Source organism: Bipolaris victoriae (assembly GCF_000527765.1).
Source record: "Bipolaris victoriae FI3 unplaced genomic scaffold scaffold_36, whole genome shotgun sequence".
In the NCBI taxonomy this organism is placed as follows: domain Eukaryota; kingdom Fungi; phylum Ascomycota; class Dothideomycetes; order Pleosporales; family Pleosporaceae; genus Bipolaris; species Bipolaris victoriae.
The window spans coordinates 21,932-49,396 of NW_014575356.1; the positions used below are offsets into that span (position 1 = coordinate 21,932).

The 27,465-nt window shown below is 50.5% G+C and overlaps 14 protein-coding genes across 14 annotated transcripts; 8 read left to right on the top strand and 6 right to left on the bottom strand.

Annotated features, from left to right (window-relative positions):
* Nucleotides 1-1,030: 1,030 nt before the first annotated feature.
* Nucleotides 1,031-1,574, top strand: COCVIDRAFT_37169 (hypothetical protein; the record flags this gene model as incomplete). Its single annotated transcript, XM_014701797.1, has 2 exons — nucleotides 1,031-1,362; nucleotides 1,448-1,574. The coding sequence occupies 2 exons, from the start codon at nucleotides 1,031-1,033 to the stop codon at nucleotides 1,572-1,574; spliced, it is 459 nt and encodes a 152-aa protein (XP_014557283.1).
* A 549-nt stretch (nucleotides 1,575-2,123) lies between these two features.
* COCVIDRAFT_37170 (glycosyltransferase family 58 protein) lies at nucleotides 2,124-3,680 on the top strand (the record flags this gene model as incomplete). Its single annotated transcript, XM_014701798.1, has 4 exons — nucleotides 2,124-2,244; nucleotides 2,379-2,623; nucleotides 2,718-2,996; nucleotides 3,063-3,680. The coding sequence occupies 4 exons, from the start codon at nucleotides 2,124-2,126 to the stop codon at nucleotides 3,678-3,680; spliced, it is 1,263 nt and encodes a 420-aa protein (XP_014557284.1).
* Nucleotides 3,681-3,700: 20 nt separating this feature from the next.
* Nucleotides 3,701-4,169, bottom strand: COCVIDRAFT_26031 (hypothetical protein; the record flags this gene model as incomplete). Its single annotated transcript, XM_014701771.1, has 2 exons — nucleotides 3,701-3,800; nucleotides 3,859-4,169. 2 exons carry the CDS (start codon nucleotides 4,167-4,169, stop codon nucleotides 3,701-3,703), a joined length of 411 nt encoding a protein of 136 aa, XP_014557257.1.
* An 850-nt stretch (nucleotides 4,170-5,019) lies between these two features.
* On the top strand, nucleotides 5,020-6,700 carry COCVIDRAFT_97478 (hypothetical protein; the record flags this gene model as incomplete). Its single annotated transcript, XM_014701799.1, has 4 exons — nucleotides 5,020-5,386; nucleotides 5,465-5,693; nucleotides 5,740-6,232; nucleotides 6,287-6,700. 4 exons carry the CDS (start codon nucleotides 5,020-5,022, stop codon nucleotides 6,698-6,700), a joined length of 1,503 nt encoding a protein of 500 aa, XP_014557285.1.
* Nucleotides 6,701-7,076: 376 nt separating this feature from the next.
* Nucleotides 7,077-7,733, top strand: COCVIDRAFT_97635 (hypothetical protein; the record flags this gene model as incomplete). The annotated part of the gene is made up of 1 exon (XM_014701800.1): nucleotides 7,077-7,733. One exon carries the CDS (start codon nucleotides 7,077-7,079, stop codon nucleotides 7,731-7,733), a length of 657 nt encoding a protein of 218 aa, XP_014557286.1.
* An 833-nt stretch (nucleotides 7,734-8,566) lies between these two features.
* On the top strand, nucleotides 8,567-9,355 carry COCVIDRAFT_37174 (hypothetical protein; the record flags this gene model as incomplete). Its single annotated transcript, XM_014701801.1, has 1 exon — nucleotides 8,567-9,355. One exon carries the CDS (start codon nucleotides 8,567-8,569, stop codon nucleotides 9,353-9,355), a length of 789 nt encoding a protein of 262 aa, XP_014557287.1.
* Nucleotides 9,356-9,826: 471 nt separating this feature from the next.
* On the bottom strand, nucleotides 9,827-11,937 carry COCVIDRAFT_37175 (hypothetical protein; the record flags this gene model as incomplete). The annotated part of the gene is made up of 2 exons (XM_014701802.1): nucleotides 9,827-9,843; nucleotides 9,897-11,937. 2 exons carry the CDS (start codon nucleotides 11,935-11,937, stop codon nucleotides 9,827-9,829), a joined length of 2,058 nt encoding a protein of 685 aa, XP_014557288.1.
* A 569-nt stretch (nucleotides 11,938-12,506) lies between these two features.
* On the bottom strand, nucleotides 12,507-14,683 carry COCVIDRAFT_97372 (hypothetical protein; the record flags this gene model as incomplete). The annotated part of the gene is made up of 3 exons (XM_014701803.1): nucleotides 12,507-12,779; nucleotides 12,829-14,454; nucleotides 14,516-14,683. The coding sequence occupies 3 exons, from the start codon at nucleotides 14,681-14,683 to the stop codon at nucleotides 12,507-12,509; spliced, it is 2,067 nt and encodes a 688-aa protein (XP_014557289.1).
* Nucleotides 14,684-15,048: 365 nt separating this feature from the next.
* COCVIDRAFT_97415 (hypothetical protein) lies at nucleotides 15,049-15,952 on the top strand (the record flags this gene model as incomplete). Its single annotated transcript, XM_014701804.1, has 3 exons — nucleotides 15,049-15,119; nucleotides 15,171-15,822; nucleotides 15,875-15,952. The coding sequence occupies 3 exons, from the start codon at nucleotides 15,049-15,051 to the stop codon at nucleotides 15,950-15,952; spliced, it is 801 nt and encodes a 266-aa protein (XP_014557290.1).
* Nucleotides 15,953-16,232: 280 nt separating this feature from the next.
* On the bottom strand, nucleotides 16,233-18,815 carry COCVIDRAFT_97384 (hypothetical protein; the record flags this gene model as incomplete). Its single annotated transcript, XM_014701805.1, has 1 exon — nucleotides 16,233-18,815. One exon carries the CDS (start codon nucleotides 18,813-18,815, stop codon nucleotides 16,233-16,235), a length of 2,583 nt encoding a protein of 860 aa, XP_014557291.1.
* Nucleotides 18,816-19,193: 378 nt separating this feature from the next.
* COCVIDRAFT_37179 (hypothetical protein) lies at nucleotides 19,194-21,436 on the top strand (the record flags this gene model as incomplete). The annotated part of the gene is made up of 2 exons (XM_014701806.1): nucleotides 19,194-19,703; nucleotides 19,751-21,436. The coding sequence occupies 2 exons, from the start codon at nucleotides 19,194-19,196 to the stop codon at nucleotides 21,434-21,436; spliced, it is 2,196 nt and encodes a 731-aa protein (XP_014557292.1).
* Nucleotides 21,437-21,603: 167 nt separating this feature from the next.
* Nucleotides 21,604-22,713, bottom strand: COCVIDRAFT_37180 (hypothetical protein; the record flags this gene model as incomplete). Its single annotated transcript, XM_014701807.1, has 1 exon — nucleotides 21,604-22,713. The coding sequence occupies one exon, from the start codon at nucleotides 22,711-22,713 to the stop codon at nucleotides 21,604-21,606; it is 1,110 nt and encodes a 369-aa protein (XP_014557293.1).
* Nucleotides 22,714-23,746: 1,033 nt separating this feature from the next.
* On the bottom strand, nucleotides 23,747-25,449 carry COCVIDRAFT_26041 (hypothetical protein; the record flags this gene model as incomplete). Its single annotated transcript, XM_014701772.1, has 3 exons — nucleotides 23,747-23,927; nucleotides 23,982-25,069; nucleotides 25,132-25,449. The coding sequence occupies 3 exons, from the start codon at nucleotides 25,447-25,449 to the stop codon at nucleotides 23,747-23,749; spliced, it is 1,587 nt and encodes a 528-aa protein (XP_014557258.1).
* An 882-nt stretch (nucleotides 25,450-26,331) lies between these two features.
* On the top strand, nucleotides 26,332-27,439 carry COCVIDRAFT_97575 (hypothetical protein; the record flags this gene model as incomplete). Its single annotated transcript, XM_014701808.1, has 3 exons — nucleotides 26,332-26,542; nucleotides 26,604-26,902; nucleotides 27,008-27,439. The coding sequence occupies 3 exons, from the start codon at nucleotides 26,332-26,334 to the stop codon at nucleotides 27,437-27,439; spliced, it is 942 nt and encodes a 313-aa protein (XP_014557294.1).
* Between the last annotated feature and the right edge of the window lie 26 nt (nucleotides 27,440-27,465).

Below are 27,465 nucleotides of genomic sequence, written 5' to 3' on the forward strand. Positions count from 1 at the left end.
CTTTGAACTAGCTATACCCCAATACATTAGATTTGTTCATCCCCGGCCTGTCAAACCGGTCTCGTTCATGCTGGTTGTTCAACAGAAGCTGCAGTAAGCATGTGAAGAGTGGTTAAAGTTTGTACTCAGATGGGCGACTGGAATCAATAGTTAATGGGAACAACCCATTGCCCATAGAAGGTGAAAGATCGACATTGTAACGTATTACCCCGCTGGATGCAACCTCGATCTTAGACTACTCTTGGTCGCTTGAGCGTACAGCTAATGTATGCACGTATGTTCATGGCTCCAGCATCAGAGTACATACCTTGCGGGGAAATTGCGCAGGAACCTATTCCCACGAGTGACAGGTATGCATCATACGATATGATGTAGCCGCACAAGAGCAAGATGAATAATAATGATCCTTGTTAAATATGATGGAGACGACTACTGGATGACAAAGAAGGCATCTCAGTGACATTTCCAAAAGCCTTGATTCACTCAAGTCCCCTGCAGATGGTAACCACGGCATATATTACTCGAAGATCATTTTCAATTACTTGTAACCACTGTTCGAGGCCGAATGCATGCATTAGTCATGAACCAACTTTCAGAAAGCTAGTGTTGAGAAATTCACGTGATATGGATTGGTTCACCTTTCTTTTGCCGGATGAGCGAGGAAGCATATTTCTTTTACTTTCTCCGCTTCAATGTATTTCTCCAGGTCAACTTAGGCAGGGATCGCTTTTATGGGGAACTATGCACGGTATATGTTGTTTTTCCCACTCTGTTTTCCAGGAACGCAGACGTAATGGTGGACATGAACCTTTCCTGACTTACCTACATTGCATCAATGTAAGTGGGTTGCACCATTGCCGAAGTCCAGCTGGCTCCATTTCTGCGTGCATACTTGCTCTGGAACCATGAGAGAAAATGTGTATATAAACTGGTGGTGTTCGCCTTCGTTTCTACTCACTCATCAAGCAACAACTTCTCTCTTCACCAATCCATCAACAACTTTTCAATAACCGCTCTCTCAGCTATCAAAATGCAGTTCACTACCATTACCTCCCTCCTCTTCGCCGCTAGCGGCCTTACCAGCGCTGCTTCCCTCCGTCCTCGTCAGGACGCCTGTGAATACCACACAGCGGGCGACTACACCTGGAGGGTCAGCCAATTTGTCGGCCGCAAGCCCGAAGCTACCTACTACAACATGATTTCTTTCCATATTGCGTCCACCAACCCGGGATCTTCTTTTGAATGGACCTGTTCCGCCAGTGCCGACCGCATGGAGGACAGCGTCTTCTATTCGTGCGGCGATGGCTTCCAGTTTGCGTTCGTCAATGAATATAACGGCTTGATTTTCAAGTACGGCACCGAGTAAGTTCAATCTCAACTAAATTCCCATCTAGAAATGCAGTTTTGTGGATTTCAAGGTATACTAATAATTACTCCTTTGTTACAGCAACCCGATTATGGGCACTGTTTCTCTCCCTATCGTCTGCCGTGCGGGCGGCGCGGGCGCCAACGACCAAGTCTGCGAGACTTTCCAGGATCGCTGCATCACGCTTCTTGAGCACCCTAGCAACTAAGCTGGACTATCGTAGGATGACATTTGAAGGGGTAATTGATGCAAGACGACGTGCATAGGGTGATTAATGGTGGAGATGGGATTGCCAACTAGTATAATATATAATTAGCGTACCTAATTTAAGCATTCAACCCGTCGAACCAACGAAACTATATTCGTGAATGAAACATGTGCTATTCTCTGGATACTATTATGGTTGCGCCGTTGTTGAAAGAAGCATGAAGAAAAGGTGGACAGTCTGCATGCAAGTCAATCCCACTCTAATCTGGATACTTACGTACCAGACCATGCAGGTCCAACCGACCATGAGCCCCAAAACAGCCCTACTTGCATTCCCCCACACAAGTCTCAACATCGGACCATCGGACGAAGTCGCACGACAATATTCCCACGTGAAACACATGTCGCGCCGAAAGATGCACGCTTGAAACTTCAAAAGAGTCCCTCGTATCCACGTGACACACGCGACGCGTTCCTATAACACCAATCCCTCACCCCTGCCCCTCTTACCATCCCCAAAAAATAAAAAAAAGATATACACCAACACAAAATGTCGCTTTTTGCCCGCGCCAAAGATCTGGCGCTGAATCCAGACCACACTCGATGGATAACACCTCTCCTCCTCGTCGCCGACGCAGCCCTCAGCGGCGTGATAATCGAGAAAATACCGTGTTCGTTAACCCCCGTTTACCACGTGGCCTCGACATTCCTTATTCCCATCCCCCGAAAAAAAATCTATATAACCACATCTAACCGTTTTCGGTTTTGTCCCTGTCAAGCAAAAACTGATTTTCAAAATGATTAGACACAGAAATAGACTGGTCAACCTACATGCAGCAAATCGCCATCTACCTCAAAGGCGAGCGCGACTACAAGCTCATCTCCGGATCTACGGGCCCACTGGTGTATCCCGGGGCGCATGTATGGATCTACAAGCACCTGTACAAGTGGACAGATGAGGGGCGGAATATTGCGCTTGCGCAGTATATTTTTGCCGTGGTGTATTTGATGACGCTTGCGCTTGTGATGCAGTGTTATCGAAAGGCCAGAGTGAGTTTTACCTTTCTTTTTTATTTATTGACTGATATCCTCTATTTAGGAGGGGTGTTTGGAGGCTGGAATTTTAGTGCTGATGGTGATATAGGTACCCCCGTATATCTTTCCGCTACTCGTCTTGTCGAAGCGGCTGCATAGCATTTTCATGCTGCGGTGCTTCAATGATTGCTTTGCTGCGTTGTTCTTTTGGTTGGCTGTTTACTGCTATCAGCGCGACCAGTGGCATTTGGGAAGCGCGTTGTATAGCACGGGGCTGAATGTCAAGATGAGTCTGCTTCTACCATTGCCGGCAATGGGCATGTTGATGGTGATGAAGCTGGGTGGAAGGGAGGCGTTGACCCAGGCTATGATTATTGGACAGATCTCGGTACGTGTAATTTCCCTTCACCAAATACGCATAGCGCGAATTATTTCAATACTAATTATTCAAAAGGTTCTATGGGGCTACCCTTTCAGAAAACGCGCACCCAGCTACTTTGCTCGCGCCTTTGAACTCAGCCGGGCCTTTTTCTACAAATGGACCGTAAACTGGCGTTTTGTCTCGGAGTCTACTTTCCTATCCCGACCTTTCGCCCTCAGCCTGCTTGGCCTGCACGTCGTTCTTCTGCTCTGGTTTGCACGAACCCGCTGGATGAAACCATCCAAACGCAATGTCCGGGAATTTCTCAAGCTCTGCCTTCCCGTCCTTGAGCCTAGAGACCAGGACATCATGTCCAGCAAAATCACGCCAGACTTCATCATGACGGGTATGTTGACTGCAATGACGATTGGTCTCCTTTGCGCAAGAAGCCTGCATTACCAGTTCTATGCGTATATTGCATGGTCGACGCCTTTCTTGCTTTGGAAAGCAGGGTTCAATCCAGTTGTTGTATATGCGCTATGGGGCGCGCAAGAGTGGGCGTGGAATGTATATCCGAGTACTCCGGCAAGTTCGGCGACAGTAGTAGGAGTTTTGGCGGTCACGGTCGCGGGTGTATGGTGGGGGACAAGGAAGGAGTACGAGGGCGTTACAAAGGGCATCATCGAAGAGGACCACCCACACAAGGAGTGAAGCAGTTTTCAGGAGAAAACTCACTCCTCATCCGAGTCTGTAGGCGGCATCTTGCCAACGGTAGATTCTTCCTCGTCGCTGTCCTCGACGTAAGTGGATTTCTTGGCGAATTCCTTGGGCCTGTAACATCATGTCAGCATCCTGTACACATAGCAACCTATGATACCCATGTTCATACCAGTAGCTCATCTTCCTCCACGCCTTCTCGTCTCTGACTATATTGACAATCTCCCCATCCAGCTTATTATCCCTATCCGCCAGCGCAGATGTGTCCACCACTACGTAGCTACCCCGCTTTATCCATACCGTTGACCGGAACTTGGGCTCGAGCTCCGCGAGAACAGGCTTCCCATCTGGAAGCTCTGCAGAGTAGAGATTCTTTCCCTCGGCCTTGGTGATGCGCGCGATGAAGTGATTGGGAGGGAGCTCGTCAGGCGGCGTGATGGTGCTGTCTATCGTAGCGAGAACCTTGCGCTTTGGTGGCGGCATCCTGTTCAGAAACAACTATATCGATTGTGTACAGAAAAGTGCGATGTGTGGAAAAACCAAAGACCCATACGTCAGAATCTCTTCCGTTGTTGTTTCTCCAATGGAGGGGTCGCCCAAAGTTCGCAAAAAAGGAAATTTTGGCCGATCCGCCCCAACCCCCACTCCACCCATCCACCTGCAACCCACCGCCCGCCTGCATTACCCTAAATCTCGCACTTTGATCACCGTTTAGGTATCGCTGCCGTTTTTATGCATGCCTCGGTCCAGATCTTTTCTACATTTTTTAACATTCCGGAACCTCCAAACTGCGGATACGTCGCTCGATTCGAAAGGGATCTCCAATCTCTACACCAGCGGTGAAACGGCATGTGACTCTGCTGACCGTTCAAGGCGACGTTGACGTACGTGGTTGGACATTCGCACTGCAGTGCAAGTACGAAATGATTACGCTGTAGTATTTGATAGGTGTTTTAGCCGTAGCCTGGCTCTTGTTCATGCTTGCACTCGGCATAGGTTAATCTTCGCAGGATTTATCAGCAATGGCGTTAGTGACTTTTTAGGACCTTAGCACGTTGTTGAGTGCCTCTTCGTACACTTCCGCTTTGAGCATTTTTCGACATTCCCCACATTGGGGGCGCTCCCGCCAGACTACTATGATATGACTCCGCTGATCTCGGGGTACAATTGAGTTATAAGGACGTTTGTAATTCCTCATCCCGTTTCCCTTATCTCGCGTCCAGTCTTTTCGACCGAGACCGGTGCTACTGTGATTGGCTACAGTCTCAAGTGCTTTGCTTTCCTCTTCAACAGCCGTTGTGTGGCTTTCCAAACACGCAGAGGACTCGTCAAGATGTCGGCATCATTTCACAGCCTCTTTGATATCCAACCTGGTTCCCAAATCGCAAATCCGGAACCTGCTTATCAGAAGGGTACGAACAAGGCACCGCATCATATCGGTGTTTTACCGGATGTTGAGCTTCATGACTTTGCCGTGAAAAAAGATGGCAATAACCGCCAGCAGTCTGCCTCGAAGCAATCAACGCAGAATGGGGCCGTGACTCCAAAGACACTTACTGAGCTCGAGAATAGCCGGCCTGCAACACCGACCCATGATGATGGGTTCGCTCGTGAGCGGACTTGGAACGCTGACCCCATGACCAAATGGAGGATCTTGTGCTGCTGCTTGATCTACTTTTCCAATGGAATGAACGATGCAGGTATGTAGGAGAACTACTGCAGACCTACCAATCGCTGTTCAACAGCGCTTTCTATGACCCGGTCCTAACAATTACCAGTCGTTGGTGCACTTATTCCCTATATGGAAAAACACTACCACATCTCGTACACAATCATGTCTCTAGTCTTCGTCGGCACTGCGGCTGGTTTCATCATCGCTGCTTTCTTCACCAACTCGGTCCTGGGGAAGTTTGGTAGAGCAAAAACACTAGTTATCTCAGAGATGATACAACTCTCAGCTTACATCGTATTGGTCTGCACACCTCCTTACCCGTTTGTGGTACTATCGTAAGTACTCAACCCCAAATTACTGGCAACAAACTAACGAGGAAAGCTTCTTCATGTTGGGATTCGGTGCCGCTATCAACCTAGCACTGAACAATGTCTATTGCTCACACACGCATCCTCCAAGCGTCATTTTAGGCATGGCACACGGCAGTTATGGCGTAGGTGGCATTATTGCGCCCATCGTCGGAACAGCCATGGCCTCGAGTGGCATCCTTTGGTCCCGCTTCTACTTCATCGCTGTCGGCATAAGAATCTGTTGCATAGTCTTCGCCGCCTGGGCTTTCTGGTCCTTCAAAGAGGACACCGAGGATAATCTTCTGGAAACCACTATTACCCAACAGACAGCCACAGAGGAAGCAGCGTCGAAGCTGAAAAACCTCAAGCACGCCTTGAAGAACAAAGTCACATTCTTCGGAGCCTTGTTCATCTTCGCGTACCAAGGTGCCGAAGTCAGTATCTCGGGCTGGTTCATCTCGTATCTGATTAATTATCGAAACGGCGACCCTCGCACAGTTGGTTACGTGACGGCTGGATTCTGGGTGCGTTTCTTTGTCATTTCATCGCGATATATAGTATACTGACAATGTTTCCAGGGCGGCATCACAATTGGACGCTTCGTCTTGACGCATGCAGCCCCAAGGATTGGCGAAAAGAAATTTGTCGTCATCCTGACACTCGGCACGGTTGGCCTTCAGCTTTTGGCCTGGCTGACACCAAACTTGATCGGTAACGCGGTCGCCGTATGTCTTTTGGGTCTATTGCTTGGTCCGATCTATCCTTGTGCTTCAACCATCTTCTCGCGTCTGATGCCCCGGAATATCCAGACTACTGCCATTGGCTTCATCGCTGGAGCAGGCAGCTCTGGTGGCGCCGTCGCTCCCTTCACGACTGGTATCCTTGCGCAAGCGTCAGGAACTTGGGTTCTGAATCCGGTATGTCTCGGTATGTATGGAGCCATGTTGGCTTGTTGGTTTGCGCTGCCCAGGGTACGCAAGCGAACTGAGTAGATGGATCGTACATGCGACAAATTCTACGTCAGTGAATATCACTATCCAACATGTTGATTCAGCATGTGCATCGAGTGTTGACGGTGCATATCAGCTCAAGGCGTTCCACAATTGGTGGTTGTGAGCACTGCGACAGGTTATCAGAGGGACCCACTAGCTCACCATGACATCATTCTTCAACACCATCGGGACCCGTGGAACGCGCGTTGGATGTCTCAATCCAGCAGCAGTTACTCATATATCAGTAACTCTCAGTTAGAATCCAAATAGAAACAGACAAAATTTCTAAGCTCTTCAAGTCTTCCATAGAAACAAAACCAACCTTTTATACTTTTCCAGAAAATCACAGCGAAAAAGGAAAATCCGACCAAACAAAATGTCAGCGGAACAAGCCATCCAAATCCTCAGCATATCCACCGCCCTCATCGCCTCAGGCGGTATATCCGCCTTCTCCCTCTTCTCCATCCCCATGCTAAAATCCCAACCCGCATCGCGCTCCCTCCCCATGGTCCGCTGGCTCTTCTCACGCGGCTCCCACATCTTCCCCACCGCCGGCATCCTCTCCAGCACCAGCTTCCTCCTCCTAACCTACCTCTCCCTGCCTTCCTCCTCAACCTCCTCCCTGCAAACCCTCTTCAGCGCCGCAACCCACGGCCGACCAGCCTATTTCCTCGCCGCATCAGCACTCTGTATTAGCATTGCGCCAATCACGAGTTTACTGATGATACCAACGAATTTCACGTTAATCAAGATGAATGAGGAACTAGGGGGAACGCGGAGTGAGAAGTCGGCGGAGTGGAGGAGGGAGAGAGGGGTAGAGGCGAGGAGTGCGGATGAGTCGGTGGAGGGGGAGGAGGATGTTAGTCAGTGGAAGGATTTGAGTCCGCCGCAGGAGAAGACGGGGAGGGAGAGTAGTCAGAAGGAAGATGAGGAGGTGAGGGCGCTGCTGGAGAAGTTTACGAGGTTGAATGCGTTGAGGGCTGTGGCGATTGGGGCGGGGGGTGTGGTTGGGTTAATGGGGGTTACGGCGTAGATTTTTGATATGGGGGGATTTTGGAATTTGAGGGGTGTATAAAGTGTAGCCGGCGATGTACCAGTGTGTTTGATTGGTTGATTGATTTTGTAGGATTTTATTATAAGATCTTTATATAAGTTGGGGGTTGTGGCTTGGCTCGAGTACCGCGTACAAGCCAAGAAAGTTGGGGTTATATGAGATGCGATTTGTACGACGAGCTACTAGTTTTTGTTCTCACATGCTTGGGATGTGAGGCTAATTAGTTAGTTTGCATTTAATCAATAAGACTAAACTTAAGTACATTCCATCGCGATGCTAGTACGATACTCTTCACTCAGCTCGGTTGCTGACCCCGCAACAAGGGTTACACTTCATCGACCCTACTACTCCCCACATGGACTTTACTATACTCAACATTGCTATCTAAACTAGAGAACCCCACACTCATGTACACTATCACCTTCTCCGCCACTTCAGCCTTATCCGAATAATTCCCAACTCCCCAATCACATTCCCGACCCCATCCTGACGTGCTCGCCAAGCTAAATGGCGTTACCGCCCCATTGCGGAGGCACGTATCTGACATCAGCAAGCCTACATGTATAGCATCGTACCAATGAGAGTGGAGGAAACTGGGTGCCTGAATAGAAAGTATAAATGAGAAGCAAGCCAAATAGATAAGATGCCGCATCCTTACCTTATTTGCGAATCTGCCAAGGATGATTGAGTGTTGGGGTACATGTAGCATCTTACTTACATGCCTGTTCCCCGTCCTATAAACTATAAATCGTGCTTTTCCCCAGCAGCGTATATCTTTTGTTTGAGATATTAGGGAAGCATTTTAGCAAAAAATGCACCGCGCCCTCACCCTCCCTGAAGTCCTCCTCTCCATAATCTCTTACCTTCCCACCCGGGACCTCCTAACCTGCCATGCCGTCTCATCCGGCTGGCGCCGCATCCTCGTCGCAAACCTACCCGCTCGAATGCGTCCACTACCCGACACACCCTCCTCTCCTCTCCTCCAAAAACCCACGCTTGTCCTACCAGATCCCATACGCAGCCTAGCCCGTTCACTCAATCTCCGGCCAAAAGAGCTCATCGATTGGATCGCCCAGCCAGAGGTCGAGACTGAATACCTGAACTGGCGGTTTGCGGTGACAGATGAGCTGCAGGAAGCGTTGGGACCGTATATGCATCCTTTGATAGCGGCGCATGCGTATGATTTGACGGGTGGGATAGAAGATGTAGCAAGGGGGCAGATGGGTATTTCCATTGGGACAGAGATGAAGCTAGAAGAGTTTGAACGGATGCTTGAGATAGGAGATAGTGAAGAGGAAGGGATGAAGTACTTGACGCAGCCAGTGACGAAGTATGTGGAGGTGAGGTGTTTGGATGGAGCGGAGTGGAATGAGGAGTATATGAATGTACGCACGACACAGGATGACAAGGAGTGGTTGAGAAAATGTGTTAGAGTTGAACGGGAAAGTGGGGTTAGAATGTGTGATGTTGTTGATGAGTTGAGGGGGGTTATTGAAGCTGAATGGACCGTGCTGCAAGGATGTGGTAAAGTGCTGCTGGATTGGCGTATGGGTCATTGTCCCGAGAGGCATGTTTTCTATGCTTTTGATCGTACGGGGTGATTGATGGATGTGATTTCGTCGGGGCATGTACGTTTGCCGCGATCTGCAGACGTCTGCATGTTGCGGCGCAGGGTGAAAAAGGATGCGGTCAGGTTCCGAAACCAAAGCACAAACGACACCAAGGTACCGCTTGGATGAGGGGCTGATAGTGATGAAGATACGGGAGACAAGAGTTCATCAGGAGAGAAAGGCAAGATGAAAAACAGGTAGTGACACAGTGTGAGAGGCACTACAGAGATGGCAGCCTACCCCAAAGATCTGGCCAAGTCAAAGCAGAGATATGACCATCGGGAGAAGGGAAAGTGAACCATAATGATGATAATTCCAATATTCGTCCAAAATATTACCGACCAGCATCCAGTGTTGGCTTCTTGAAAAAGTTTGATACAAGAAAGATTGATGCACTGACCCGATACCGTCTATCTATCGCTGATCTTGACTCGCAAAGACGACGAACAATGCGTACATGGCTTAAAAGTTCATCAAATCTAGCACTCGTTAGTCCACAGTCCTTCTTACAAACAAACAACACTGTACTCACCTCGTCCGAAAAGTGCTCTCTTGGTCCAGTCCATGGCAAGCAGAAACCTTGTTCGGAGACTGACACTCTGGGCAAAGTATACTCCTCTCCACAGGTAAACAGCCAAGAGGCCTCCACTCAACCCGTAGCCGTTGTAATCGAAAATTGCGGCGTTGCCAATATATGCCAAGGAACCCAGGTGCTTGTACTCGAATGCCTTGTACACTGCATCGTCCAAGTCACCATAGTCGACATTGTTCAGAGCCATACCTGGCGCAGCCTGGGCAATCTTGTTGAACTTGCGGCCAAGGTACTCGCCCTGCTGGTTAGCGCGCTGAGCGGTGGCAGGGAGGGAAGTGAGCTTTGAGTCGATTTGGAAAAGCAGCTCTCTAAGCTCACCAAAGTCGAGAGTGCCCGACTTGTCCTTGTCGTATTGCTCAAAGAGCTTGTCTAGACGGCGGAGATGGTTGGAAGCTTGAGGAAATCGCTGCTTGACACGCTTAGCAATGCCACGCCAGTCCGAATAGGAAATGTGCAGGCTTTCAGGGTCCTTGCCCTTCTCCCAGGCCGTGGTGCGGAGAAAGTTCACAATGTGATCAGAGACGTTATTTTGTACGGTTGCGCAGTCACCGATGGCATAGACATCTCCAAGGGGTGCTCCGTGGAGACGGAGATGTGTATCGGTTTCCAGAGCATGTCTGTTGTTCTGACCATCGAGTTTAGCAGCAAGACGCTTGCAGAAGTCTGTTTGAGCCACGCCAGTAGACCAAAGACAGAAGCCCATGGGAATTTCCTTTGTGACAAACTTGCCATCTTCGTCTTTTTGTGTGAAGAGAATCCGGTCTGATTGAACCTCCTTAACACGAGAATTTGTGAGAATGTCGACCGAGTCGTGAGCGAAGCGTTGCTCAGCATATTGAGATAATGCTTCATCGTAAGTATTGAGAATGTGGCCACGCGACTGAATTACATGAACAGAAATCTCGTTGCGCAAAAGCTTTGGGTATAGTTTGCAAAGGTCCTCGTTGAGCATGTCAAAGAGCTCAGCCGCGAACTCTACGCCAGTAGGTCCACCCCCACAGACCACAAACGACAAGAGTCGCCGCCTCTCTTCGTCTGAAGTTGTCGGCAGACACGCACTTTCGAGGTTCTTGACTACTTGATTGCGGATGATCCTGGCATCGCTGATATCCTTGAGGAAATGGCAATGTTCTAGGCCTTTGACACCGTGTGAATTGGACACGGATCCAACACCAATCACCAGCTTGTCGTATGGAACGTAGAACCGTTGTTCCTTGCCTTGGGCATCTACAGCTGAACACTCAACAAGCTTCTCTGAAAACTCGACGTCTTCGGCTTTTGCCTTGAGGAAATGTCCACGTACTCTCCTCACTATCCTTCGGACGGGCTCAACAAGCGATCGCAGTTCCAGCGTACCCACAGTTGCAGACGGGAGCATAGGTGTGAAAAGGAAAGTATTCGATGGCGAAATTACTGTGACGTGATAATCATCCTCGTTTAGTTGCTTCAAAAGCGCGACACTGCCCCATCCCGTGCCCAGAATGACTAGCTTGGGTTTGTGCTTGAGCTGTTTGTTCTCAGGGCTCTCGTCATCGTCTACAAAGTGATTGGCGATTGGAAGATTCTTTGGTCCTCCCCTGGGTGGATTCAGAGCAAGTTCTGATACAGGGAGGTCTTCGGTGATAGGGTCCTCATTGTAGGTGTAGGCATCGTAAACGAAGAAGCCGGCGACAAGAATGCCGCTCACAAGGACGAAGGAGCCAAGGGTTGCTATTGTCCTGTATGTGTATCGCACCAACCGTGACCTTTCCGCTGGGTGTGTCCTCGTAGATTGGTTTCGTATGACGGTAGAGGCGGGGTGTTGCTTGCTCAAGGGGGATAGCTGCAGGGTAGCGCGTTTGGACGCAGACACGGGGCTGCCATTGCTAAAGGAGGTGCGGAATTGGGAAGTCGGAGGGCGAGGAAATCTCCTACACAGAAGAGGAGCTCTAGAGGTGATGTTGTATCCGCGCGACAGCGATGTGGCGTGCCGTGGGAGCATTGTGGAGGATCCGAGTGGTAGCGATGCAACCGGAAGCAGGAGTGGGAGTAGTGATTAGGGAGATTGCGGGCTGAACGCGCCCGAAAGGTATGTCGGCAATTGGACCACAATTGCAAAATTAACGCAGTGATATCATATGGAAGGGACAGCAAGTGCCTTCTGGGTATGTCACAGTTGCGTAGAGACAAGTAAAAAAGGTTGCTGGGAAGGGCGGAAATGTTTGTCGGATGCCGGGTTACGTCACCATCAATAATGATGGGTTGATGGCTGAACTCGGAGCTTGCCGGCCACCCCTGCATGCCTGTCAACCAGGTATTCTGTACCCACTACCACATATGCACACAACAGTCGCGCAACTATTTCAGAAAGGAGAATCGCAAAGATAATATTCTACATAGACATACTATGTTCCGTGTATAGAAACGCCCAGGCGTTAAGAATACAGCAAACGAGGGCAAAGATCATCTTCTAGTCGTACAACACCATCACCATGTTCATGCCTGGCCATGTATGCGTACACTCCAATCGTATATACATCCATCTCTTGAGCCACCATCACTCCGCTACTTCTAGCAAGACCATATGCCAACTGTGCCGTCCTTGCGTCCTTCCACGAGATAGCCATCTTTGATTCTCACGTGCTCAATGATGGAGTGTGTTGTCGTGTCTTCTTCGTTGGCACCGGGTCCACAGTTCCAGTGTCTTCCGTCCGTCTTGTCGTATACCTTGACTACATCCTCACCAGCTGCACTGACAATACGACGCGAGTCGAACATCATGCTGGTTACAGGGTGGTCGTAGGCGTAAGCATCGGCGATAGCGCCGGTTCGGAGATCCCAAATCTAGATTACAGGTTAGCGACATGATTGTGTAAGACTGACTCCAACTTACGCGAATACTCCTATCGGCGCTACCGGTGACAAGGTGAACATCGTCGAATTGTAAAGCAGTGACAGGACCGGTGTGGCCAACCAGACTCCTGTGTACCTGACCGCTTCGCAGATCCCACAGGCGAACCATTCCATCTGCGGTACCACAGGCGAGTGCAGCATCAAAGACTTGGATGGCTCCAACGAAATCAGCAGCACTATCAGTAGCACGGCCAGTCTGTTTCCATCCACTGTTGGTCGTGTTTGCGGCGGTTGCTTGCGCAGCAGCCCAGAGCACATCCAGCGTTTGCACACAGCGTCCTTTGACAAGATCCCATTGCCTGAGTGTCTTGTCGGCAGAACCAGAAACCAATGTGTCACCGCGGAAGTGGAGCGCCGTGACTTCGTCAACATGCGATTCCAGAGAAAACATGGGGCAGTCTTGCATGCTAGTCGACGGAGGCGCGGGGGGCGCGTCTTCTGCGTTTTCGAATGCAAGACCATCATCACTTTCCTCATCCTGCTTGTTTATCCGGTTGTCCATAGGCGCATACTCGGCTTTGCTCAGATCCCACAACCGTATCGAAGCGTCCATTGAACCAGTGGCGACAATGTTGTCCTCGACCTGAAGGCAGCGTACTGAAGAGAGGTGACCCTCGAGCATTCCTATGCACCGTCCAGCACTGAGGTCCCATACGCGTACAGTGTCATCCAAGGCAGCCGAGACCATCATGCCCCACGGCGCATCAAAGTCCATAGCTGTAATAGATTCCATATGTGCGGGCAGTTCCTTGATCTTAGATCCTGATTGCAGATGCTCGTGTAGGACGGGCATGGACATGCGCTTCGAGAGGCGCTTGGCCTTGCCTCTTGTCTTGGGCGACGAGGGTATCTTTTGATATATCGATTCGGACATGAACTCGCCCTTGCCTTCTGACTGCTCGTCACTTGTTTGCGACCCTGCTGTCTTGGGCGCCAGGGCTGCCTCATCGTCCAACTCTTCCTGCAGGTCCTCGATTTGGTTATCCACAGTTAACAGATCCTGCTCCAGCTCCCCCTCTTCGAGTTCGAGCCCCGCCAGACGATCAATGACCATTTTGCGCATCGTGTTCAGGTTGGCAATCTTGTTGTCGATTTCATGAATCTCGGCCACGCACATGTGCTTGCGCACACCCATCATCTCGAGGCGGTGGGCCATTGAGCTCCGCTGCGTCTTGAGCTTGCGCATCGACGGGGGCACATTGGGGTCGTCATCTTCGACACCGGCGCCTATCAGTCGCTGGCCGCGCGCGTTGTGGCGGGCGCCCGAGGAGCGGGGGAGGATGCTGTCGGGCTTGTCTGGCAGCGAGGCCTCGAAGCCCTGGAACAGCGAAAACTCGCTATTATCTTCTGGAATATTTGCGAGCAGATCGTTTGGGATGTAGGCGAGGGCGCGCTGCTGGATCTCGGGGACGGATATGCGCGAGCGCACGAGCTCGCGGGGTGTAGTCTGGGCAAAGGAAAAGACGGAGCGCTGCATCAAGGGCCGTCGCAGCTCACGATGGAGCTCGCCGAGGGCGTTGTGATAGTGCTGGGAGACGCCCTCTGCGCCAATTAGACTTCCAGCCGTCGCCGTGACTTTTTTGCCAAAGGCCTGCAGATGGCGGGTCTAGCGAGCATGTTAGCACGACGCTGTGTGCGGCGGGAGAAATTGCAGTGGGGCTGTCTACATCTGGCAGCGAATCTATGAAGCTCGCTTCTTCGGGGCGCTGCGGGCGGTGCTGGTTGTTCTGTTGGTGTTGCTGGTCATCGTCAAAGAGCTGCGAGTATCTGGGGGAGCGCGGGCTGGTGGAGCGTCCGCGGCCTGGTGATCCATTGCGGGCGGTTGACGAGGCCATCCGAGCGCTGGTGGGTGGAGGGGGCGGGCGAGCAGGCGGGCGGGACGGTGACGAGCAAACGCAGTAGTGCAACGGGCTTGGTTATGTCATCATCCACCGATGGCAGCAGAGAGGCGGGCCGGCAGGGCGGCGGGCTGTCAGGTCGAGGGCGTGTGAGGCGCGATAGTATCTACTGAGGGCATGGATACGAGCGACAGGCCTTGTCCTTGGTGTTGGTCGGCATTCCCGCTGCGTCATCCGCCGAAGCTCAGCGCCGATGGTCGGGTCTTAGTCTGACCTGTATGTCCTATGTCCAACACACCGCTGGCCACCATGGCTGTCCTCTCTGACATATACCCTCGCGCTGCTCCCGCCGTCTCCCCGCCATGGACGCTGCCATTGACCTCTCCGACGCCTCTAAGGCGCTCGACCTTGCCAACATCCGCTTCCAGCTCATGTACATGTCTCCCGCCCACCGCGCCTGAGTCACCAGCTGACCCTCGACTAGCCGTCTCGAGGATACAATCACCTTTCACCTGATCGAGCGCGTCCAGTTTCCCTTGAATCAGACCATCTACCACCCGGGCGGCGTCGACATTGGCGAGCCCAACACCAGCCTGTTTGACTGGATGCTCCGTGAGCAAGAGCGTCTCCAATCTCTCGTGCGCCGCTACCAGTCCCCCGACGAGTACCCCTTCTTTCCAGAAGTCCTTCAGGAACCCATTCTCAAGCCCATCAACTACCCTCAGATTCTGCATCCCAACGATGTCAATGTAAATGCAAAGCTAAAGGATTGCTACATCAAGCACATTCTGCCCGCTGCCTGTCTGCAGACCGAGCGAGGAGACCGGGGCGAGTCGCAAGAAAACTACGGATCTTCTGCCACCTGCGATGTCTTGACCATCCAGGCTCTGTCGCGGAGGATACACTTTGGAAAGTTTGTTGCCGAGGCAAAGTTCCAGCAAGAGACGGAGCGCTTTGTCAAGCTGATCAAAGACGAAGACCGGAAGGGCATTGACGAGGCTATTACGAATGCTGCCGTTGAGAAAAAGGTGCTCGAGAGACTGAGGTTAAAAGCGAAGACGTACGGCACCGACCCTGACCTCGGCGCCAATGGCTCTTCAAAAGTAAACGCAGATGCTGTGGTTGCCATGTACAAGGTACGTGTGACTCTGGATCTTATTACATACGTGCACTGACACATAACAATAGGATTGGGTGATTCCCCTGACGAAAGAAGTCGAGGTGGAATATCTCATGCAGCGGTTAAAGGGTACCCAATGGGAATAACTCAAAAGATGGAAACATGCAAAACCGACTTTTGGCCTCCCTTGAAATTCTAGAAATGAAGACCTAACCTGGAATATATGGTAATTGCCACTGTCACCTCTGAGCAATACAAATTTTGCCGCCCTGCACTTGAATGGCTGATATGTGACACCCTCTTGCCCCATCATCAAGTAAACACATTCAATAATTTCACACACCCCCTTCCCCTATTTTACCAACTGTACCTCAAACTCCATCAACCTATGACCAACAGACATACCAATAACACCTTCACTTCCCTTCAAGGCTCCTGCTCAGTCATAGCCTCTAACCTCGTCCTCACCATCCCCGGATTCGATCTCCCCCTCTCATCAGTCCAACACCTCAACACCTCCTCCCTCATAATGCGCCTCGGCGCCCTCTTCCCCGTAAAAAGCTCAAACTGCGCAAATCCCTGTTCAGGCAAAAGATCCAGGCCGTCTAGACAAATCCACGACGACGACGCGGCGGCCTCGCCCCGCACTTGCCTTGTCAGCGGCGTATTCAACGTGCGATATGCAAGTTCGATTACCACGCCCCCAGATGGCGACTGCATCCAGTGCTTTGGCAGCGTGAAGTCAGGTGATGGCTCGCCGTTGACGGAGTGCGTGGGGATGCAAGATACGATGACGGTTGCAGGGCGGAAGTCGTGCGGCCAGGCTATATCTCTGGAGGACAGGATACGGAATGTAGGCTGTGTATCTTGTACGAAAGAGGGAAACAGCGTTGCCGCCTCGGGGCTCGCTGCCAGCTGTGTAAAGTACGTGACCAGCGTTTCAGCGTGTGCGATTGTGCGGTTGAAGATGGCGATGTTTTTGATGCCGAGATGCAGCATGGCGTAGATTGCGGCGCGGGCCATGCCGCCTGCGCCGATGACGAGGGCGGAGGTGATGGAGGGTCGCACGGCGTTTGCGGGGGAGAGCCCGCGACGGATGCAGGAGCGGATGCCTATCCAGTCTGTGTTGTCGCCGAAGAGGGCTTTGACGGGGCCGGATTGGTTGCGTTCTTGGAAGAGTTCGAAGCTTTCTGCGTTGGGGATGGTGCCGTCTGCGTTCAGATGGCGGATGGGGAGGATAGTATTGATGGCGCCGATGGCGCGGGCGTGGCGACTAACTGCGTGGGTGAGGGCGAGGGCGTCGACCTTGAAGGGCTGGCTCACTGCTGTGCCACCAAAATCTGGTTGAAGGATTAACTTCTGAATGATGTCGTCTAGTTTCCTGGTTTCTATGCTCTCGAAGTGGTGTGGCATCCCACAGGCTCGGTATGCGGCGTTGTGCATTGCTGGACTTAGACTGTAGGCTGTTGCTGCACCTGTGATGTAGAATTTCATTGGATCGTAGGTGAACGAAGCGTATAAAATGTGCGTAGCTTCCGTTACAGTGAGCCATGATGTTTCCGGATTTTTCTGGGCTCTTTCTTTGAAGTTTTCGCCTTTCCTCAGCTTCTCCGGGATGACTGGTGTGAGGACCTGATTGAAACAAGCAGAGCGGCGTCCTGCCCTGCCAGTGTTATAGCATATCATTGGTATCCTCCGAGACTTTGCGTAAATCGTGTTTCTGAACGACTGGATCGCCGCGTTGTCGTCCATGAAGTTGGCTGGGCGCGTAAAGCGTGCGATACTGCACCCCAGCCGCATTGCCGTGTCATACTTTTCCAGCCAAAATACATCGTACCAGTCCATTGCAGCGTGTAAATGGCCAATGATCTTTGTGGACCCCCTGGATGCGACAACAGCTTGTATCAGCTCCTCATCCATGGTCAGGTCGACTGTTATGAACTCTGGTGCCATCCGCAAACCATGCCATACGCTAGCAAGATACGCCGCTATCGAGTAGCTCGGATTTGTTGATATAGGCATGACATGGTAGATGATTGGTGTGACGGTACTCCTGCGGACCCGAGATATGCTTTTACTAATGTCCTCGGCGTAGTCTGCACTAAGTTGCTTGGGTTCCACTACGATTTCGAATGCGTCACAGCCGAATTCTAGTTCCTCAATGTCGACACCGTCAGAGGTGAGGTCTGAGAGTTGTACTTGGACAGCACATGTGTAGTTTCTTAGCTCCAAATCGATGTATGATAAGGGGAAGTAGCCGGGATCTAATGTTGGGGTATCGCTTTTTGTGCTCCCAGGCGTACCCCTGGGCGATAGGATGCGAGCCAAAAACTTGAAGAAAGTCCTTTCTGCTCTTTTCAGTGTTAGAAAAGCTGGCACAGAGCGTTGTTGGGCAGGAGCGACGGAAAGATGCGAAGCATTCGTTTCAGAGATGTTGTAGAATTCATAGTTTGAGCACCGTCGGAACACGGGCGTGCTGATAGCGACTAGTTCTTGAACTCTGGCCTCATCGGTTTCCAAATATTCACGTATGCTGCGGGTATCCCGTGTGATGTGGATGACGGGGTGTGATGCTGAGAATTCGCGTAATAGAGACTGGGTGTTGTTGTCCAACGGAAAGCTTCCATTACAAACAATGATGGCGCCTTTGCTGTGACTGTGAAGCACATCGCGGAGTATCTCTTCCTGGCGAAGACTACGATTTGAAGATCCGTATTGTTTCCGGTATGCGGTGGTTGAAAAGCCGGTGGCAGAATGAAAGACGCTTTCCATGTCGATAACTCTTTTTTGACAGATTACAGATGCCATCATGGCCAACGTCGCTTTTCCTGTTCCATGCATTCCAATGAGAACAATTGATGCCCTCGAGTCAAAGACACGCCGGAACTCATGCTGAGGAGGTGATGGTGTAGACCTTGCCGAATTAGGTAGACTTCGCTGTTTCGACGCTGGTGGAGACGGCGTTGGGAGCGAACCACGCCCATCTCTTGATCGGCTTTCTGTATTCATTGTCGCAAATGAGCGTTTGGTGCCGACCTTCACAGAAGCCATAGCCCTCAATCTTGCCGATGTGTTCCTGGTCGCGAAGCATGAATGACTTCCAGTATCGCATCGACTTGGAATCGCTTGTCGTCCTGGCGAGTCACGTGACATCGGCTCTCCCCGCTTTTCCCGGGATAAATCTTTATCCTACTACGGGGAACCCTTCCCCAACTTTCTCCACTAACCATCATTCGGTAATTTACATGGATTTCTTCGGCCCAGGCAAACATGCCTGCTTACCAGGCCTAGATTGATTGTCAGATTCCTCTGCTAGCGAAGATTTGGGGCTATGCTGCAACACCTACCTAATTGATCTTTCCGCCATCAAAAAGCAAAACGCAGTTAATGTCTTCGCAAAGCCAAGATAAGCGCCGCTTAATCTCACAAGATGTTCCCGTAAAACGATTCCGAGTATCCAGAGCTTGTGATCAATGCAGGACTGCCAGAGAGAAATGCGATGGCAACCAACCCACTTGTTCGCCATGTGTAGACAACAAACGGGACTGCACGTACACTTCAAACCCAAAGAAACGAGGATTACAACCTGGATATATACGCGGCCTTGAAACGACATTAGCATATGTCTTTCAGCAAAATCCCGAGATCGAGACGACGGTGTATAACCAATTATTCCAGGAGAATACGGTTTTGCTTGCACGGGGCACTAAGGAGTCAAATCGATTATACAAAAGCTGGACCAAGAGCAGATTCTGTCAGGATTTTACTAAGGCCTTAGCTGGCGAACAAATAGAAACGAGAGAGGAAAAGCAAGCAAGCCCCAATGATGACAGCGACGTGGATGTAGAAGATGCAACCTTTAATCAGACAACGCCTGGAGCTCAATCACACCAATCAGTAAGATGCTAGAAAATGCGTATCAAAATGTATACTAACGTGGATAGTTTCCATCGGTCAGTGCTCCAAGTCATGTACCGGAACAGACACCCAGACCCTCATTGTCGGACCTTCTCTTTCCTAATGTACAGCAATCTGTGATCCTCTCGGCACAAGTGCCACTACCTGCAGACTCATGGAAATTATTGGAGACTTATTGCACATATACGCAATGTTGGCTGCCGATTGCGGATAAGCTAGAGATACTCAAGTTGTCCTATTCTTATCCTGAACATGGACTAGAGTTATCCTGCGACATGACAAATTCCGGAAGTCATGCCGAGATGTGGAGTATATTTGCAGTAGGGTCTCTTCAGATTGACTCCAGGAATACGAACGTCGATCTACGAGATGCGCAGCCTGAGAAGTTCTATGATGTCGCTAGGCTTCTCATCCCCACTGAATTGGGACAGCTTGGTCTTGATCATGTTAAGGCTTTACTAAATCTTGCCGTCTTTAACATCAGTAAAAAAATGTTCAGTGCTGCCTGGCGTCTTGTCGGTACTGCTTTGCGAATATTTCTGACCACCACAAACCCTCCGGATATGAATAAGACCCAACGAAAACACATCCTGTCCAGTTGTTTCGTCCTTGACACTCTGCTTTCTTCACAGTTGAAATTACGTCCTTATCTGGATAAAGCTGATCTAGATTGGATGGGGAAGATAGAAGAGGACGGAATGGAAGAATGGCAACCTTGGAACGGGCAGCTGAGAGTGCCATCAGCTCACCAGCCGCCGTCACCGACCTTATCATTGAGTACATTCAATGCTCTCCTGGAATTGGTAGACATATTTGGGAGCACTACACGTCCTCAAAATGCCCCAAACTTCCTCCACGAGATGATTAGCCGCCTTGAGGCATGGAAGTCTTCGCTGCCACAGAAACTCGACTATATTCGGAAAGACTCTACTCCCATGACGCCACCTGCATTGTTGCTTCGATTCACCTACTGCGTAACTGCACTGGCATTTGTTCCTTCTCATAACTGGTTTCAGCAAACACTGGATGTGCTCAGCACAATGAATACCCAACTCGGAGCTGCGAGAATACCTGCCATTGTCTTTTGTCTTCTTCAGAGTATCAAAAAGAGCGGTTCAACTCTGGTCTTTGATCAGACAACACACACGAAGATGCGTGAGTTATTCACCAGCCTTGATCAGTCATTGGGTCGACCAGAAGAAGCATCCACAGGCACTCGAGAAGCAACAGGCTCACACGAAAGTATACCCCAAGATGTCTCAGGGCTAATGCAAGCATCTCCTTCGTTCCCCATACCGAATATGGGTGAGCCTTTCATCGAGGGATATCAGCGAACATCTGGCTCTTCAGCGCATGTAGATGGCCTTCTGCCTGCAATGAACAACGCACAAGAAGGTGACAATCAACACCCATTCAACCCGTTTGACTTCACCATGAATATCTTGATGCCGGAATCTCATGATCCGTACAACGCTCTGATTTCGGGAGATTTGGGGAACTTCCTCGACGACTTTGCTTCTGAGCATGGAGCGAAGAAGCTGCAGAACCAGCCTCAATTTATGGAAAATCTAGGATTCTCTGCAGAGATAAGCATGGCCGATCTACTGGCAACAGACCCTACTCGATTCTTGACTACGGGTCCGCAACCAGCGCAGGATGAAAACCAGAATTCCACGCAACTTCCATTTAACACGCTGTACGAAACCCGTTGAGATATCTGAACCTCAAGATTTTTGAAAAAAAAATATTGGCTTGCTACTAGAAATGGTTTAATATATACGGTTGCGAAGAAAAACAGTCTGGATGGAGACTGGCTGTTTACATACTACGCTATCAATATTGGTATCACAGGAACAAACGAAAGCAATCAGCTCATGCGCTAAAGGCGTGCAACTTCAATCTCCTGGATGACCTTTTTGGTTTCCTGCCCCTTCTTACCATGCACATTTTCCAACTTCTGTGAACTAGACGAAACGCCCCCAATGAACCCCAAATCCTGTTGCAATTTCCTCCAAGATTCTGCAGCACGCTCTGCCAGTTCCTCAACTACCGCATGATCTGCGCTGTTCATGATTCGGTTGAAGAGCTCCATACTGACCCATCCATCATAACCGACCTCTTTGATGATGGCATGTACAACGTCTCGTACCGGCAAATACGCTCCACGTGAGGTCTCACCGTAGAATAACCTGCAATTCCTGCTCCATGACATGCGAGCCGGCTGTTCTACATTGTAGAATTCATGGCCACGTACCAGGGGTTGCGCGAGCCGTTCTGCATCGACAACCTGGACAAAGAAAATCTTTTCCTTATGTGGCTTGATTCGTTCAACAAGCCGTCGCATCGACTCGCGAACCTCTTTTTCTGCTTCGGGGGTTTTCCTCGTTTCTGAAGTGGGATCGGCGTATATTCTCGCGAGGATGTTGAAGCTGTCGAGGCAGATGCCAAAGTTGGATCGATCAACCCGCGTTACAACGTCCCAGCATTCTTCCCACTTGTTCACACGCGTACCCCAACCCAAGCTTTCGTACGCAAACCGCATCACTGGCGATTCTTGAAGTCCGAGATCTGCAACTTCCCTGAGATCGCTGATGATAACCTCCATATCTGAGGTCACTTGATCCTCCGGAAGGAATGATGATGGAATTTGAATGATATCCGTTTGAAGCACCTGGGCTATCTTTATCCACAGCTTCATCTCTTGAACCCTCTGTTCGTGTCGTTTTCTGTCCACCAGACCCTCATAGTGCATAAATGGTTGTAGGCAAATGATCTCAAGGCCGAGAGAGGAGCAGAGATCCCGAACAGAAGCAGCGCCTGCGAGAAGAGCAGAAGGCGAGTCGGAGCCAGCGTGATCAACCAAGTCTTCAAAAAAGAGCTCGATACCTTCAATTCCATGCTTTGCGGCCATGGAGAGTTTGTGCTGGAGGCTGTGGCCAGCATAGGACCGGCCTAGCGACATGGACGAAATCCCAAGACGATACGGCATCTTTTTGCAATGTTGAATATGTGACAATGTAACTTAGAATTGTAAAATAAAATAAAATCAGATGGTTCAAGATAATGCAACGGAAGTTATTCCAATAACCAGTTAAAATCAAAACAAGCAACCAACCCCCCCTCTACTAATAAACCAAACACCCAAGTCCCCCAAACCGCCCTTCCCCCCCACATCTCACCACCTGATCAACAACACAACCCCCCGTCTCCTTCTAGAACCGTAACCCACGCACGTTGAATTCTTTTGCCCCCCTCCCTCATTCCTACAGAGCAATAATCCTTTATCCCCAGCGTTAGCACCCAACCAAACCGACTTCTCGGCATCATCCTAGTAGCCCCTGCCCCTAGACTGCGCGCTGACGCCATGCAACGCCCGCGAATCAATGCACCGATATCCAATGCACCGATGATCAATACCCCGATGGTATCCGCTTATCTCGGGGGTAAAAGATACTGCGCTAGCCTTTTGCAGCCGGGGAATGCCGTTGCCCGTTCTTGCTGCGTCTCTGCTGCGTACTACTGCGTAATGCAAGCGAGCAGTATGCGTGCTGCGTGTCGTTTTTACAGGGTCCAATGCAGAGTATGGAGAGCAAAGGTGGTGACGTAAATGGGGGGAGCTAACAAGGGCGGAAAAGAATTTTTACCCGGGTGAGTTGCCAGGTTGTGATGGGGCGTCGTTTGCTTCGGGGCCCGTTCTGGGGAGTGGACTTGGGGGTTATGCAGGGCGGTCTGAGGATGGGGGGACTTGGCGTGCAGGTGGATTTTTATGGGGAGAGCATGGAAGGAGAGCCGATAGTGTGGGTGTGGGTGTGTGCGTGGATGAGACGTAGCTGGGATGGTGACGTGTGGTAGAGAAGGACTTGGAGGTCTTTTTCTCGGTGGATTTTTGGGTTCATGTAATTATGAGTTTACTCAAGTGCTTGGTGTAGTTGATTCATGATATTTTCATTAGACTATTTCGTTTCATACAACACGATACAGTGCGCCGACTGTCTTAAATCCTTTTATATCTAAAAGACTTTCTAAGCCATTGTGATATGCTCATCTGCCATCGCCTTTTCGTCTCTACGTGCCATAGTGTCGTTCTCGTGTTCGGCCAATAAATCGACCATGATGCCATGTGCTTTGTGTGTAGGCTTGATTTCGAAAAGCTCGTCCATGCGCTCGAGCGGGATACCCTTTGTCTCTGGAATCAGGAAATAGCTGAGACTCGTTAGTTCATGCTTATGGTGAGAATCAAGGTGGGGCAACACTTACACAAAAGGAATAGAGAGCAACATGAGGCAAGCAAAGAACATGTAGACACCATATTCCATGGTGGAAAACATCTGAGGAGTGAATCTTGAGATGATAAAATTCCAGAACCAGTTGTTTGCCGCAGCGAATGCTTGGCCTAGAGATCGGGTTTGCTGGCTGTACATTTCAGAGTTGATAACCCAGGGGGTACCGTTCCAAGAAGGCGTGTAGAAAGTAGTCCATAGATAGAAGAAGAAGATAGCGCTGATTCCTCCCGGTGAAAGGTCGCTGGATGGGTTGCTTTCGGGTTGAGCAATCTTGATGTAGGCAGCAATGTACCACATGCATAGAGAGCCGCCAAATGCGCCGATCATGAGAAGTTTTGTACGACCAAGATAGTCAATGAGCCAGATGAGCCAGACGAATGTCATGACTGTCTTGACGACTCCGAAAATACCAGTGGTAAGGAAACCCTGGGTAACGCCTAGACTCTTGAATACGGTCGGAGAGTAGTAGTTGATTGCGTTGATGCCGGATCCATTTTGCCAGAGGAAAAGCATGCCACCGAGGAAGATACGCCACATGACCTTACGTTGTTTGAGTGCCAGGAATGGCTTCCAGAAACCTGGGCCAACAGTGGCTCTCTCGTGTTCCAGTTGATGATCAATAGCCTCGAGCTCTTCGACGATGTACGTATGGTCCTCTGGTAGTTGGCGAAGCCAGCAAAGATCCTTGATGGCTTTTTCGCGCTTTCCCTTTGCCAAATACCATCGTGGTGATTCTGGCATCCAGAGAGCACCGAGGAGCAAGCATCCTGCGGGAATGAGCTGTACAGCAAACGGAATGAGCCATTGTCGGTGTGAAGGTGCCATGGTCTCCTGAAGACCGTAGTTGATCCAGAAACCGACCAGTCCACCGATTTGCCAGCCGAGCTCATAAATACCGACTAGTCGTCCACGTACAGCGGGTGGTGATAGCTCAGAGATGTAAATGGGAACCATGTTGCTGCAACCGCCAACACCAAGTCCGGCGAGAACGCGGCCACCGATAATCAGACCGAGACCCCTTTCGCGATTGGCACCAAGCATCATACCAGCGCCTAGCATGAACTGAATAGGACGCCTTGTCAGTTTGCTTCTCCAAAACAATGTCGCCTGGGGTATCAACTCACAATCAGAACCCAGAGAATTAGAGACCTCTTCCTGCCGACGTAGTAACTCGACACGTATGCGCCAAAAGCACCAAAGAAAGCACCGGCTTGGTACACGGAGACGATGTTGGCTTTGGTAGTGTTGAGATGTGATGCAGTCATCTCCTTGAAGCGGAACTCTTCGACGAACGAAGGAAGTGCCAGTGTGGTACCGATGAAAGCTGAATCATATCCGATCATGCAAGCCGCCCATGATGCGACACTTGCGGCGGTATAGACTCGCCAGTTGTAAACGGCCTTTGGCGTCGGCCTGTCCTCGACAAGCGCGAGAATGCCCATGATGAAGGTACTGTCTGACTTGGCTTCCGAAACTCAGACGGTGTTGATGAGAGGGGGGATGAGGTTGCAGGCCAGGCCAGGGAAGCAGCTGCCGGCAAGGCGATGGGAAAAAAGAGATGGCTTTGATAAAGTAGAGATCGTCCTGCATCTATACTATATACTCCTGGCTAAGGAAAACGTGCTCTTTTGCGGAGTAAAATGTGGAGAAGGCGTCGGACTCCGCATGGAGTGTGAGCTGTAAGGATGTCAAAGTGAATTTGACGTTAGTTGATTGGCCGTGGTGCCGGTTCGCCGGGAATGTGATGGTAAGATCCTGCCCCGGATGAATCTTCGAACTCTCTTCCAGCAGATCCAAGATTCGAGCGATTGCGGGGAAGTGCATTTGCAGGTCTGCGCGTCCCAAGACTGCAACTTGCGCGCCTTTGGTGCCGAATGCGGAAATGCTGGTATTATCCAGACGGTTGGGAGAGATGCAGAGCGCGGAATTGCATTTATACGCGAGGTTTAGCGGCCGTTGTCGCTCTGTTCATTGGACACTACGCGCAGACGCCAGCAGAACTTCGGTCCGTAGTTTGCACCTGGACAACATGCACGCGCCTTTCTCCACATACAGCGTGTCTTTTTCCGGGGCTCAAGCGCTCCAGTTCTGGCTTGTCGGACTAGGCATCGGACATGATGATACGAGTTGGGAGGCCTTTGGTGGAGAAGGTGTACGCAGTATCTATCTTGAGAGCAGCACCTTGAGCACACTTGATAATCTACCTACACCCCACTTTAATAATACGACAATTCAACTTCAACTTTCAGAAACTGATACCCTGCCATTACCGTAAACCAGCACCAAGTCTTCACCTCTGAATCACATAATTTTACTCGTCAACAATGTCAACAGAATCAACAGAAACCAGAATACCAGACGTATCCCAAACAGAACGTCATGGCTACCTCTTCGGCTACCCAATTGCACACTCAATGTCACCTCTGCTACACCAGACTGTATACGATGGGCTAGGGTTAAACTGGTCACAATACCCTCTAGAATCAAAAGACATGTCACTCTTCCTTCAATTAATCAAACATCCACAATTCTACGGTAAGAAGCCAACTCAATAATACCATTTAAAAGAATCCCAAATCCTAACCTCCTCCAACAGGCGCCTCCGTAACCATGCCCCACAAAGTCGCTATCCTCCCCTATCTCGACGGCCTGACAGAAGAAGGCCGTGATGTCGGCGCCGTAAACACTCTTTTCATCCAAGAAGACCCATCGACAGGAAAACGGCTCTACATGGGCACAAACACAGACGTCATCGGCATCCGTGACGCCTTCGCCTACAACGTCGACGCCTCAAAGTACGAAAACAGACCTGCTCTCGTCATTGGCGGCGGCGGCGCAGCACGAAGTGCCGTTTACGCCCTTCGCAAATGGATGAAAGCCAGTGCGATATATCTCGTAAGTTTTCCTATATCCTTACCTCCCCATAGATAGTAACTCAGTTGGCAAAACAAACAAACATTCTGCTGGAAGTTATGCTAATGCGAATTCGAAAAAAAATAGGTAAACAGAGACGCCTCCGAAGTCTCAGCCGTAATCTCCGAATGCAACGCCCGCGGCTACGGCTCTTCCCTCATCCACGTCTCCACCCTCGCCCAAGCTCAATCCCTCGCCGGCGTCGGCGCAATCGTATCCTGCGTCCCCAACTTCTCGCCCGCAACACCACAAGAACACGAAGCCCGCGACATCCTCAACTGCTTCTTGCAAAAAGAGCACAAAGGCGCGCTGCTCGAGATGTGCTATCACCCTACTACATGGACCGAGATTGCAGAGATAGGGAAGAACGAGGGGTGGCAGATCGTCTTAGGGACCGAGGCGCTGATTTATCAGGGGTTGGAGCAGGATCGGTATTGGACGGCGAGGGAGGTGAGGGAGTTGCCGGTGGAGAAGGTGCAGGAGGCTATTGCGAGGAAGTTGAGTGAGGCGAGGTTGTAAAATGTACATACTATATGACTTGAACG